The sequence below is a fragment of the Hetaerina americana genome, unplaced genomic scaffold (assembly GCF_022747635.1).
Source record: "Hetaerina americana unplaced genomic scaffold, ioHetAmer1.1.p SCAF_1, whole genome shotgun sequence".
Classification (NCBI taxonomy): domain Eukaryota; kingdom Metazoa; phylum Arthropoda; class Insecta; order Odonata; family Calopterygidae; genus Hetaerina; species Hetaerina americana.
Window position 1 is genome coordinate 41835821 of NW_027286069.1, and position 13705 is coordinate 41849525.

Below are 13705 nucleotides of genomic sequence, written 5' to 3' on the forward strand. Positions count from 1 at the left end.
AATTTGTTCATTTCTGGTTTCCTGTATTAATGGTACCATAGTACTTTGCATCACCAATCCTATACATGTAGAATATCCATGGACAATTTTGACTTTGGAGTGTTGTTTGTAGTAAATTTGAGAATATATGGTAATTCCAGGGCCCTGTCATGATATCTTGGAAATACAAGAAAATCAGTGCGACAGCAAAGCATTTCCTCTTATTTTAAAAGGGAGTCAGGATACCTACTTGCTGTTGAATCTACTTTTAAATTTAGGCCAGAAAAAAATTACTATGAGCCTATAAAGTAAGTGTGAAATTTTGCTAATTTTATGGTAAAATCTTTTAAAATTGTGTATTTCTGTATTTCTTCACAGGTTTCATAAAGAACAAGTATTTTGCTTAATTTTGATCGTGCATTAAATTTTTGCTCTTACTTTTTGTTATCTTATTACTATTCTGATCATAAACACATTGATATCTTTCAATCATTATATTTGTCATAACACTATATTTAGGGTATTCTAATTATTCATAATGAAAAATATTTCAGTCAATATATTACATATAGGAGTTACTTACTCTTTCAGAGCCTTGGAATCTAGTTGCCCACATTGCCAGAAAACGTATGTGATGAGAATGTGGCTGATCTCCTTTTATAATGGGCTCGAGATACTCCACTACTTTTCCTACTTCAATATTACTAAGTCCTTCCAAGTAATTCATTTGCCATTGATATTCTGTTGCATCTACAAGTAAAATTTCCAAATATTCTGGTAATGATTAACATTTTAATGATAACTTTCTTCTTTAATCCATAGATTGATGATATTTAACTATCCATTAAATATGCCAGAATAATGAATCACTGTTTCATTACAAAATAAAATAAGTTTTCATTGCAGAATATGGCAGGGTTGGCATATACTGACAAAAAATGGTGATACTGGAAAAGTAATCTCTGACAAGCAACTGTTAAATTTACCAACTTTCATTCAAAACTTAGCAGTCGCCAATGAAGGAATTAGAGTAGCTTGTTGCTAAAAACATTGACTTCAACAGACTTTTGCCAGTGTAATTTAGTCCTCTCTCTTTATTGTGAGTAATACCGAAATTAATTTATGACCAAGTTTTCCTTCTTTGCATCCTTAAAGTTAATAAAATCACATGCATATATGAAGTATAATATTTTTCTTATTTCAAATTTTTAAATTTCTTTGAATGCAGCCATTCAGGGAAATCCATATGCTTGCTGTGTTTCTCGCAACTACCTCACTCATTAGACTTAATCTATTCTCATTTATTTTTTAGCACTATAATGGACATATGAGAGCTGCTCAATGGTGAATTGTCAGAAATTTTTTCACAAACTTTACTTTGTAATAATGCATATTTACGCTATATTTTTAGCTTGATATGTAATGTATATGTGGCTCAAGTTTCATTGATTTGATTCCAGCATTGCATTGGCAGCCATTGCAAGTTGAAACATTTTCAATTTGCCGATGCCTGCTTCTTTTGATGAAAAATGCTTTACACAAAGGGTTTATTTGCATTGGGAAGAGAAAAAAGTCACATTGAGCTAAGTCTAAACCAAAGGTAGGGTGAGAAACACATTTCACATTGACATTCAAACACATCATGAGCTTTTTTTTCTGTTTACAAATGTGGAAAGCACCCAATAAAATTTTCAGTATTTCTGAGAGTATTTGTAAAACAATTTGATCTTCTCTCAGAATGGCAATGGCAGTGTTAATGTGTGCTTCCATTAAAGCAGTGACTGGAGTTCAGGATCTTCCTTCCTTTGATACTGATTGTCTCCCCTTTTTAAACATTCTAAACCATCTCCTATCTGTACTAAAGGGAAGAAAAGACTCCCTGTAAACCTTACATAGCATGATATAGGCCTTGGCTGAATATTTTTATGCACGAAAGTAGCACATATAGGACATATTAGGAGAGATTTTTCTTATGTGTACGTATAAGCTAAAACGTCGAGATGTCCATGTATAGTGCACTTTGATGTGGAATAACTACCATAGTCCACACCTCATTACTTAGTAAAGAAATTTAGCACATTAAATTTCACTATTTTCATATGGGTGACCAAGGTATTATTGATATTTCAACCATTCTTATCTGGTATCGATTCATGAAACCTCACACCTGGTATCAGGCATCAGTTTCCAGTTTGCATATGTGATAATTGTATATGTAAATATTTTAGGTTAAGCTACAGAAATGAAATGAATTATTGTTCTTATTCTTATGTGTCTTACCTTTAAATAGTTCATAATACTTCAGGACATATTTTTCAAGTACTTCTGCTGGGCACCTATCATGTTTGCATGCTCTATTGACAAGAGTTGCAAAACTAAGAGTTGCTGCACGTTTTATTTGGTCATTGTGATCTATTCCAAGTACACTCTGTGGATTTAAATAATTACTTCAATAGATAAATATAGGAAAAGCTAATTTTATCTTTGAACATATGGCAGGACACTGGTAACATTTTGTAAGTAAAATTGTATTTTACCTCATATTTTTCCAACAGACTAGCATCAAGTTGTCGTGCATAAAATGGTATTGTTTTTAGTACCTGCACAGATGATTCATCCTTGAGGCTTTGACTTACTATTAAATCAGTCAAGAGGGTTATCGATGCTTTTGTTCCAACCTGTGACAGAACGTCGAGAAACAAGTCCCTTCAAGTAGAAAAATGAGAATTATTATTATGATATCGGCTTAACTGGTTGATACTTATTATAGAACCCTGTGAAAATAAATAATGAGATCAAGTATTGATATTACATCTATGAATAGACTTCCTAAAATTACGGTAATGATTGTCTGATGTGTATATGTGGTGTAGTTTTTATGCAAATATTATAGTAAAACATCATTATTTCAAAATTATTGGGACCAACAAATTGGACTTAAAAATAAATTTTTATAATTGGTAAACTACTTTTTAAGGTAGTTTTTGGGTGTACCGAACATCACCCATTTCTTAGGATTGTATAACAAGACAACCTGACATCCCAAACAACATTAAACTATTTATCAGAGAGTGAAAGGAGGCTAATGTATGGGTTTCTCACCCTAAGGGCCTAAGTTTGCTTCCTAAAGCTGGGAGGTTTTTTCAATGTAATACTGATTCCTACATGGGCTATGTGGAGAGAGCATTTCATCTGTAAGTGCATTCCCTCAAAATATTCCAATTTGGAGGATGAGTTTTAGGCAATTAATAATTTTGCAAAATTATGTATGAATGTGAGTTTTAATATACATTTTTCAAACCAGGTATGATTAATGCATCTAAGCCAAACTAATTTTTTTCCATGAAATGGGGGTAATGTTGTTATCTCATGCACAAAATAAAGGCATATCACAACTGTGACAATACAGTTTGATAGTGAAAGTGAGTGATTACCCTAGCTTCCTTCACCTTCTATGCATACTTCAATTCTCAGACACATTCTTTTGAAGTAGTTTTTTGGCTCCTGTCAATTGTTTATAAGAGGCAAGGTAGCATGTGTGCTTAGGAATAATGTTATTCTTTAGCTAAAATTCCTAGTTAGCATTGGATTTCTCCATAGCTAACACATACCTCATTGTTTCTTCTTTGTAACTAGTACCAACGCCAATCTGGGAGAAACAATTTTTCAGGCTTTCATAATCTGCATACTCGAGAATCTTCATCAGCCAAGATGAAGCAAAGTGATTTTGCTCTTTCTTCTTTTCCATAAAACTATCTTCATCCTCATGTCCACCAACATTAACTTCATCCAAAATGTCAATTAGTTTTTGTAGATGCTTCTGAACCTAAAAGAATAATTCCAAGGAATTCAGAAATTTTGATTTTGAAAATCAAATAAGGAAAGAAATAGTGTTAGGAATCATTGGAAAATGGAATGCTCTCATATGAAAGCATGATCTTTAGAGGACAGTCCAGAGAAAAATGAATGTCATATTAATTATAACTATTGCAGGAGCTGACGTCTGCTTTTCACCAATCCTTTGGTCTGGTTATTGTTTTCCTCACTCATCTTATGCATACCTTTTTCATAATTGAGTTTTTAGCTCTGACTGAAGTAAGAATGAATGGTTAGGAGATAGAAAAGCAGATGAAATACCAAGTTCTACTCTGCAAACTTTAGCATATGTGCCCAAAATGATTTTGTCAAACTTGTTGCCATCGTCTTAGACATGTTTATTGGTGTCAAGGGTTCATTTTTAGAGAGCTTTGAGTGCATCTCAGTTTATAGTACTAGAGCAGATATGCTTGCAGCTGGCTTTCAGAAGGCCATTGTATTGGGGTCCCTCCTCCTCTCATGTAACCTGATGGCAGGGTAGCCACCTAGCCAGTGGTAGTAGAAGAAGTATCCAGTTTGCAAAACCCATCTCGAGTCTCCAACCTTTATGATGCAAATGAAACTTAATTCTTGCCAGATACTTGGAAGAAGAGATTACAGAATGTAACGATAATAGTAGTAATCTTTATTCATCTATGCCATGGTTATATCTGTGGCGGTTCATTTGTTTGTGCGATTCAGGGGTGTACCGCGAGGTGTCACCCTAGGCTTGACCTACGAGGAGGCATTTTGACCCACGCGGAACCAGTCATGCCTCAACCCCCGCTGAGCGTTCATCCCTCTTGTGCACGTTGCGCCCATGGCATATATCTTTCCGTGTTGACCTTGGTCTATTATCCACAGCACTCAGAATAAATCTGCTGTTCATTCAAACGCTTTATATGTGCTTTATTAGTATTTCCTAGCACCGCCTGCGCTAAAATAATTTCCAGCACTCCCACAATATCCATGCAAATGTCATCAGTGTAGCGCAGTATCAATTAATTTATTTATTATTTTATCTCATTAGTTTACAATGGTAAAATATAAGATATGTCATACAAAAACAAAAGATGCATGCAAAAATTTTGAGAAATGGTTATAATAACATTGTCATAATAATAATTTACAATATGAATACCTTACATAATAGGAGAATGAGCAAGTATGCAAAGGACAGCAGTGCATTTAAAAGACAAGAGTCCCAAAGTATAGCTCAAAATAGTTATTGATAGAATACAAATGATTTGTTTACATTCATTTATCAGTTTCATTTTTAAACCTTAAGTTGCTTACTGCGCAGGCACTGCTTGGAAGCTTGAAAATCACTAACGTGTTGGACTGACGGCAGAACTTTGACAGCTTACAGTGTTTAATTGTTTTAAAATTTTGTGTTATTTTAGTGATCATATGGCTATATTGTGTATAGGTTAAGGTTGTGCATACTGTGCTTGAGGCTGTATAGCTCAAACAGACCATAGAAATTTAAAACTTTAGTTTTTTGTATATAGGTCTACAATGCTCATGGGACCCAGAACTGTTCAGAAATATGATATATTATTTGATAGTTAGCAAATTTTTTGATGCAAAGAAAAGAGACCAGAAGAAAAAAGGAAAGTCTTTCTGAATGCCTCTTAATTCTGACAATGGATAATTTGAATGAGAATCCTTCAAAGGATTTCTGTTTAGCTCTTCATAAAGAGATAATTGGAAAATTTTCCTCCCACAAAATTATAGGGCATAAAAAATACCTCCTATAGCCAATCAAACACAGCATCTATATGCTTTCAAAGAACCAGGGGAAGGAAAAACATTGTACCAACTGCAATTCAATGAAGAGGTGAACCTCTGCTTTATAGTATATTGAGATATTATGGAAGTGTGATTTCAATGCAACAATTTCAGAGTGTAAAAATCATTCGCCTTGACTAAGATTCGAACCTGGATCCCTCAATGTCCAGTCGAGTGCTCTAAATGGTTTTGGAACTAGATTGACTGCAAAATAAAGCAGCTAAGTTTGTGAAAAGTTGTTATGAACAAGGTAGCAGTGTCACAACACTGTTGGAAAAATTAGGATTGAAGCCAATAGTTGACCATAGGCTTAAATACTGGCTAAATTTACGGTGTAAATTTGAGGCTGGTTACTTATCTGAGGACATTAAGGTCATATTATAAGCCCCCACTTACTATGGTAGATCAGATTACCAACAGAAAATGAGGGAAATTTATTGTAGAATGGATAGATTTAAAATGCCATTTTTTCTTTGAACCATTAGAGATCATAATAAACATGACAGTAATTGCATAGAAGATAATTAGAGTTGGGAGTGTATATATTTCTTGATATCTTGCATGTTTCTTCCTTCATGTTATTCTTTTTATTTAGTAGACCTATCTTTTTAACAGTTCTACAGCATGATTTGATTGTGTGTATCCTGTAATTGAATGTTGTTACATGTAAGTACTTTCTTTCGTGTGATTAAGGTTGTCGAGTGTATGAACAAACTAATATTTGTGTAGAGGTGGCATGATTTGGTTTTGCATGTGTTATGTTCTAGTTTACGGGTGGTGAACTAGCACCCCCTGCTACACGCCCCTGCGGTGGTTTGCAGGATATTGTGTAGATGTAGATGTGGAAATGTTTTAAAATCAAATGAATTTCTGATGATGTATGTATTGTGCAGGTGTAGATTTAGAAATATTTTAAAATCACACACCTGATGATGATGAATCTTTATTGTGGAAGTGTAAAGTTTCTTTTTTACCCTCACAAACGAATTTCTGTTAATTGCATTTATTATCTCTTCAAAGGATTTTAAAATTTAGATTCTGTCGTCCAAAAATTTTCCTTTTATCCTTGGTGGTTTGTACTGATAATAAACAGTAACCTCTTGTATTTACAATACTATACTGTCTTGAACTTTGATGTAAGGATGAATGTCCCAACCTTACATAATTTCAAATGTTTCAATAATTCATGCAAATGTCAAAGATTCAGAGCAAAATTATATGTTTGAAATAAACATGGAGAAATAATGATGAAAATTTATTCTGTCATCAATTTTGATTTAAACGATCTCAGAAACAACGCTGAATAACAAAATCCTATGAGCATAAACTTACAATGGGTATAAGGTTGTCCTTCTTGGGTTGACCTTGTTCTCCTGCTGAATTAAGTCGAGTCCCCAGTTTTTCATCAAAACCTGCATAATTACATACTGGGTTGTGCTCCTTTCCAGGGTTCGTACGATATTCATATTTCATTTGGGTTTGCATTATCAGCTTGAACTCCTGCCTAGAAAGAGTAAAAAATTCTTATTGTCTTTAAATTTAATACTCTTATAATTTATTAATGATTTATCAATGAAATATTATTTTAAAAATCAAGTTTCTCAGATACACGAGTATATTACATGTAAATCTTTCAAGTGTACTTGGTTTGTAGCATTTCAATCTAAAATCATTACCAACACATGTAACAGAAAAATTAGTTTAATTTTATAATCATATGATTCATTATAATGCACCAAACAAATGTACCTATTACCATAAAGAAGTTGGGGGTGGACTTGCAAAACATGTAAAAAAATCACAGTTATCACATATCTAAGTATTCAACATGATGCCCAATGTATGCAGCAGTGTTATAACTCTGTGTCCTTTTATTTTATGATTTTATTTGTTTATTTTATTATTTAGGGTACTAGGTCGTCATTCTCAATTATATTATTTTGGTTGAATAATATGAACCTACAATAAGCTACGGTATAAAATTAATGACATTTTAAATTTTAATGTGTTTGCAGTTCATCTTTTAATCTCATCTGCTTCTTTCTCTTTGCCTTGTAATGAGGCTCATAACAATTTCATTTCAGAAAACACTAAATAGTCAGTTTGAAAATGAATGGAATAGGTTTTCATTTATGGAAATTGTAATTTTAATGCACAATTAAATGTTGGTGGGCTCACCACCACCAATGGCTGCATCCATGTGCCATGTAAAAAAATAGAATAATCAATGTCCCCATGGATTTGGTACCTAAGATGTGAGTGCATTTTATTTGAGCTCTTGATCAATGTACTGAAACTCACTGCTAAATTAGAAATCTCTTAATACCTTTTTTGTTAACAGCAGAAAAAAATTCATTTATAAAATGCTACATTGAATAAAACTATTTATAATGGATCAAGATATCATGAAATAGGTACATACACCAAAATCTATGTCTTTGTGTATCCATATTCAAGGAGTACAAGGTCTTTCTGGATAGGATCCAGCTATGCAGTATTTGGAGAAAACTAGCCTACTTAGAACAATGAGACCTTAGTTCCCTTCGAAGTACTCCCCTTGGGATCTCACACATTTATCCCAGTGTCTCATCCAATTTTCTATACAGTCAGCAAAGTCCTTTTTCAGAATGGTAAATGACTGCCTCATGACATTCTCTTTTATATCATCAACATCAGGAATTATGTGTTGCAGGGGACTTGCCCCAAGCTGCAAATGATGACCTGGGATTGATAAAAATGGTCAACTGGAGATAGGTCATGGGTCTTTGACCCTGAAACAAAAGCCCAGTCTTCTCAACAGTCATTTGGTGAGAGAAAGCAGAATGCATTGAGGCAGCTGATAGCCATTCTGCAAAAGGACTTTGCTAATTGGTTTGAAAAGTGGAAGAGATGCTCGGATAAGTGTGTGAGGTCCTGAGGAGAGTACTTCGAAGGAAACTTAGACCTCATTATTCTAGGCAGGTTATTTTTCTCAAAATATTGTATAGTTGGATCCTTTCTGGACAGCTCTCCTTTATCAATCCTTTTATCATAAAATTTAAATATATTTATAATAAAGTATAAATTATATCATTTATACATTAATTGTTTGGCAAAATGTTTTTCTAGGGACTTAATCCTGTTATGAAGTAAGTCCTTCTTTCATGTTTATTGATTTTGTAGCTCTTTTAGAGACATTCCATACCTTTGCTAAAAAATAAAAGAGAACCTATGATGACTGCAATTGTTTTGATTAAAGAATATTTTTATATAAATGAAAATCATGGCAGCATTAGTAATAATATTTTTGGATTATTAAAATTACAAGGTGACTGAAACATTCTCTGCAAAACACTTACACAACTTTGATATACTGAGTAAATCCACCCTCAGAGTATGGTGAAAAGGTCACCTGTCCATGTGCTGTAACATTTTCAATCACAATGCTCCCACCAGAAGTTTTAAAATCATATGACCTCTTACTTGGTGAATCGAAGGTATCCTGAAATTGAAAGTCATTTAAATAAATGTGTAAGTAACTTTTGATAGTTCTGATCAATAAGGAGTAAATATTACATTTAGATTTTTATAAAATATGATTGCTATTACAAGCAAAAACATAGTTATTAAGTTTTATGTTGAAACAAGTTTGATAGATTTTTCATTATAAAACTTGTTTCTGTATATGTATTTGACCAATATTCTGAAGTAATGGCATCATAGTGTTCTATTTTTCTCATGAGTGACTCATTTCCTTCATTGTCATTCATGTCACCAGAGATTAGTTTATGAAAGTTCAACTATTTACAAGGCAAAATGCTGTAGTTCTGTGTGCTCTAAATCACTGTAGGCCTTCAAAATTATTATTACAGCTATAAAAAAGTAATTTGTATGTGTCTTTATCAAACATCATTAATGAATTTGGCACTGCCTCTCCCTATATCTATCTCCTCCTCAACCACTCTTCTAGAAATCATAGTATCTCTCTACTTATCCCTATCCAAATCGACCAGTTCAGATAATTTAGGCCAACATTTACTCCATCATATTTGCTCTATTTCTATCATCTTCAACAGATTCTTCTCTTATATGCAAATTACCCTTAACAGTGGAAAAATTCCAATGTGAAACTAATTGTAAAATGTAGTCCACTTTATTTCACCCTCCCATTCATTTCACCCACTTAGTTTTTCTTCTTGGCTTCTGCTCGACAAAACTTCATATTTTGCCCCGTAATATAATTTTAGCCTTTGAAAAAAGTCTAATCTTAACCCCATACTTAGATTCACTTATCATGTCACATATGCTCACTTTTATTGAGTGTCATTCCAATCAGCCAATATCTTCTATTAACTCCCATACTGATCTGGAAGTTACCTGTTATGACAAACTAATATTTCTTAAGCCCATTAAAATCATCTCTGCCAAAGCAATTCCCAAAAAATTTACAAAAACCTTGAAATTCGGATTCTCTTGCTCTTAAATCAGTGTTCCCAACCATCCTCCCCATTCTGTCTGACCATTTGGTCGACTCCCTCTGCAGCAGGTCAACCCAACTGCACTCAAGTCACCCAATCATTTGGGCAATTTGCATTTCATTAGCATGACATTCTATCTTTTTGCCAAATTTCTTCCAAATGTTACAAACTTTATCGGTTCTTCTTGTGCTGCTCCTTCCTATTAAGGTTTTGGTTTTATTTTCAGGGCCTACGTACACAATGACCTAAGCCAAGCATAAACTGGTCTCAAAACTAAAAGAAAAAAACTCATCAACAAGCTCTCATATCATATTCTAGAAATTTTAAAAACATTCATACCTTTCTCCTGATTTTATAAGAAATTTATTAATTCCTGACTTTGCATTTTTCTTAAGCGGATGTTAGGTTGAAGTGAGAATGAGAATGCATCCCAAGTAAACCATTGATTTATCTAACTAAGATATTAGTAAAAAATAATAATTTTCCACAAAATAAAATTTAATACGACCGGTTTCAATGTGACTATATCATCATCAGGTCCTGATGATGATGTAGTGTGACATTGAAACCGCTCTTATTAAATTTTATTTTGTGGAAAACATTAGTAATTTATAATTAATTATGACATTCCACCATATCACGCCTGAAACATCTCTTTTTACTAAGATGGTTAGTCATATACATCAATGACGTGAACATGTCCATTGCCGTGTCAATCATTGAACAATACATCTTATGGTTTTGAAAATGTTGTACATTTATATAGTGATGAATTCCTTATTTCTGAAATTCATTTTTTATTCAATGGAATTTGTCACCATATCACATTTATTATTGTAGAATTGATGTTTATATATGATGAAGGACATTTTGTTTACTCTGAATTCTTGACCGTAGTTATACCACTTTTTATTTGCTATTCCATTTAAGCTATTACTTGTACTGCAATAATTTATTCTGTATATGGAATGCAATGTAAGAGTTCTGTGTCGATGTGTTTGGGGTGTTGTAAATAGATGTTTTGCTGTATACATGAACTCTAGGAAGGAAAAATAATTCATACCCAGTTGCAATGAAAACCTTATTTTAAGGACAATTGTCCTTAGAATAACATTCACTTACTTGATGTTGATGTGAACATTGAATTCCATCAAGGTTGATCCATTTATGATATACATTTTCATTACTTGGTGGAATTAAGGGAACTAGCATTTTTCTTAGAGTTGCACGCCCTTTTTCATTTACTAGAATAATGTTTTCAGTCCTTTTGTGGCCGTATATGGATTTCTAGTTGAGTAAAAGAAAGCTGATGAGTGAAAACAGTAAAAATTTGATTAATTTTGTGATTTTTAGTTCTTGGTGATTGGAGTACCTCTTACCTCTTCAGAGTGAAATGAATTGCTTTTATCCAAGTGCAATTTCTTCATGTCCAGCTGGAATATTGTTGCAATTGACTTTTTGATATTGAGAGCCCACAAAGATTCCTCTTCATTGTCATTTGAAAGTATGACTTGTACCTACTCAAAATTAGTGACATCCCTCATGTCAGATTATATCATTCATGTCCAAAAAATAATGCATAGAAAAAATTATTTAAAAAAATATTGTTAGCATCATATTAGTTTTTATTTTCCTTGTACTTCAGTGGAATAGTCACGTTGGGGAAAATGTATCATTTAAAAAATAATTGAAGGTTAAACAATTTCATGTTTTTACTTACAAATATTTTAATGGTAATTAGTAGCTCTATTTTCATTTTCTTTCATCAACTCAAACTTTTAAACATTGAACTAAATTGTAAGATATGTACAAAAGGAACATGCAATACATTTTTTCCACATGGAGTCTGTTATAAATGCAGGTTCAAAGAATATGCATCTACATATTTATGTTAATTTCAATACAGCATTCCAACTTTTCATATTTGTGAATTGAAATAAAAAAAAAATTAAATTAACTTTATGACTAACTGAAGGATTGAGTGTATTTTCGTCGATTATAGACTTTGATCTAGGTATTCATTACCAGTCCATCTTTGTAAAGGACTTCAAATGGCTCTTCCAGGATAGCAGACTCAGGAGGTGCTTGCAAAAATTTGGTGTCCATGTATTCATCTGGAGACAGTGGTCCATTGTATGCTTGCATTGTTATGTTATTCATCTAAAAAGTGGGGTATGTAGTAAATCATTATCTAGTGAATTGTGTTTACATATGACATATATAATTGTATGCTTTTTTCTGTATGGTTAAATATCAGTACTGGCTTTTATTAATGTGTTATATTTATATCTAGTTTTTAAAATAAAAGTGTGCATGGCACATGACTTACAGCAGGTAGTGACAAGATTCGTGGCTCCCGTATAGGAATATAAATGAGAAGAGCAGCTCAGTTCTTGAAATATGCGACCAAAAATTTAGAAATAGAAGAATTTGGAACATGCTGAGAAGAAAATACCAGATATTGACGGGAGATTGAAATGAAGTAGAAGCAAATGGGAGATGGGTTGGATTAGACGGTTTAGGAATTAGAAATGCCAGTGGGGATAAAGTAATTTTTTTATTACGAAGAGTTCAATAATAACTAACATCTGATTCAATAACCGTAATAGTGTTGGTACATATGGAACATTATATTGTATTATGGTTAGATTTAACACTGAGGAACAGCATTATCATTTTACATAGTTTTCTTGGGACAGACTTAAATGAAGATTAAAATTTAGTAGTTGTGAGGTGCCTTTATAAAAAAAAGAGGGCGGAGAGTGCAAACATGGAATGTTGATACTTTTTTATAGGAATAAAATATAAAAGTTGAGGCATGCAAATGGAACTGTTGGGATAAAATGTGATAGCTATTGAGGAAAAGTTGGCAGATTTAGACAAGGAATTATGAAAGGTGTAAGGGAAACAGTGGGACTAGGAAACATGGAAAGAAAATAAGAATCTTTGGATTATAGTAGAGAAGATTAGGAATGATTTAGAGTGAGTGACAGTAAAGAACCCTTGTTAGGTATAATTTTCAATTGCTTAAGAAAAATATACCGGTTATTAATAACCATCTCATTGTTTTGAGAAAATAACTGTTACTTTCATTAATTGCGACTTTTTTTATTCTGTCTAAAACAATACATTCAAAATCAGTTTTGGGGTAGTTCATAGAGACCTTAAAGTTCATTATTAAAGCCAGAAGTTTCAAATACAGATACATATCTTCAAAACATAAGAGTAACTTCTAAAATCCTAATGAACAAAATTTATTTTTTGCATCTCTTCTTATAGCTACTTAATAGTTGTAGTATATCTGGCAATCCTCATTTAAATGTATTAACCTCTTTTAATATAATAGAAGTTGTCACTAAACGAGTGACTTTATGTAAATAGATTTTATAGGAATGTCTTGTCATATTGAGCTCATAACATATGACCACTTTTTAAATGTTGTCAAAGTTAACTATGATTAACTTGTCACTGTAATTATTTATGTATTTTTAAACAAATATGTATGTTAATGAAAACATTTAGAATAGTAACTATAACTAAGCCTCGCTACTTTTTGTACTATGTATTCTCATCTCTGATGATTAGAAGGATGAAAGAGATCAGGAAATAGAGGAGCATGAACC

The 13705-nt window shown here is 32.6% G+C and overlaps 1 protein-coding gene across 3 annotated transcripts in view; it reads right to left on the minus strand.

Annotated features, from left to right (window-relative positions):
- Positions 1–13705, minus strand: part of LOC139691107 (uncharacterized) — a 59676-nt gene that overhangs the window by 37033 nt on the left and 8938 nt on the right. For all 3 annotated transcript variants that reach the window (XR_011701568.1, XR_011701569.1, XM_071588870.1), the window contains 9 exons: positions 12108–12242; positions 11462–11599; positions 11205–11369; positions 8964–9106; positions 6958–7129; positions 3591–3805; positions 2517–2685; positions 2260–2407; positions 563–729 (listed from right to left, as the gene is read on the minus strand). Coding sequence is in view for 1 of the 3 variants with exons in the window: in XM_071588870.1 (XP_071444971.1) it covers positions 563–729; positions 2260–2407; positions 2517–2685; positions 3591–3805; positions 6958–7129; positions 8964–9106; positions 11205–11369; positions 11462–11599; positions 12108–12242 (1452 nt within the window). In the remaining 2 variants the exon portion in view is untranslated. The remainder of the gene's footprint in view (positions 1–562; positions 730–2259; positions 2408–2516; positions 2686–3590; positions 3806–6957; positions 7130–8963; positions 9107–11204; positions 11370–11461; positions 11600–12107; positions 12243–13705) is intronic.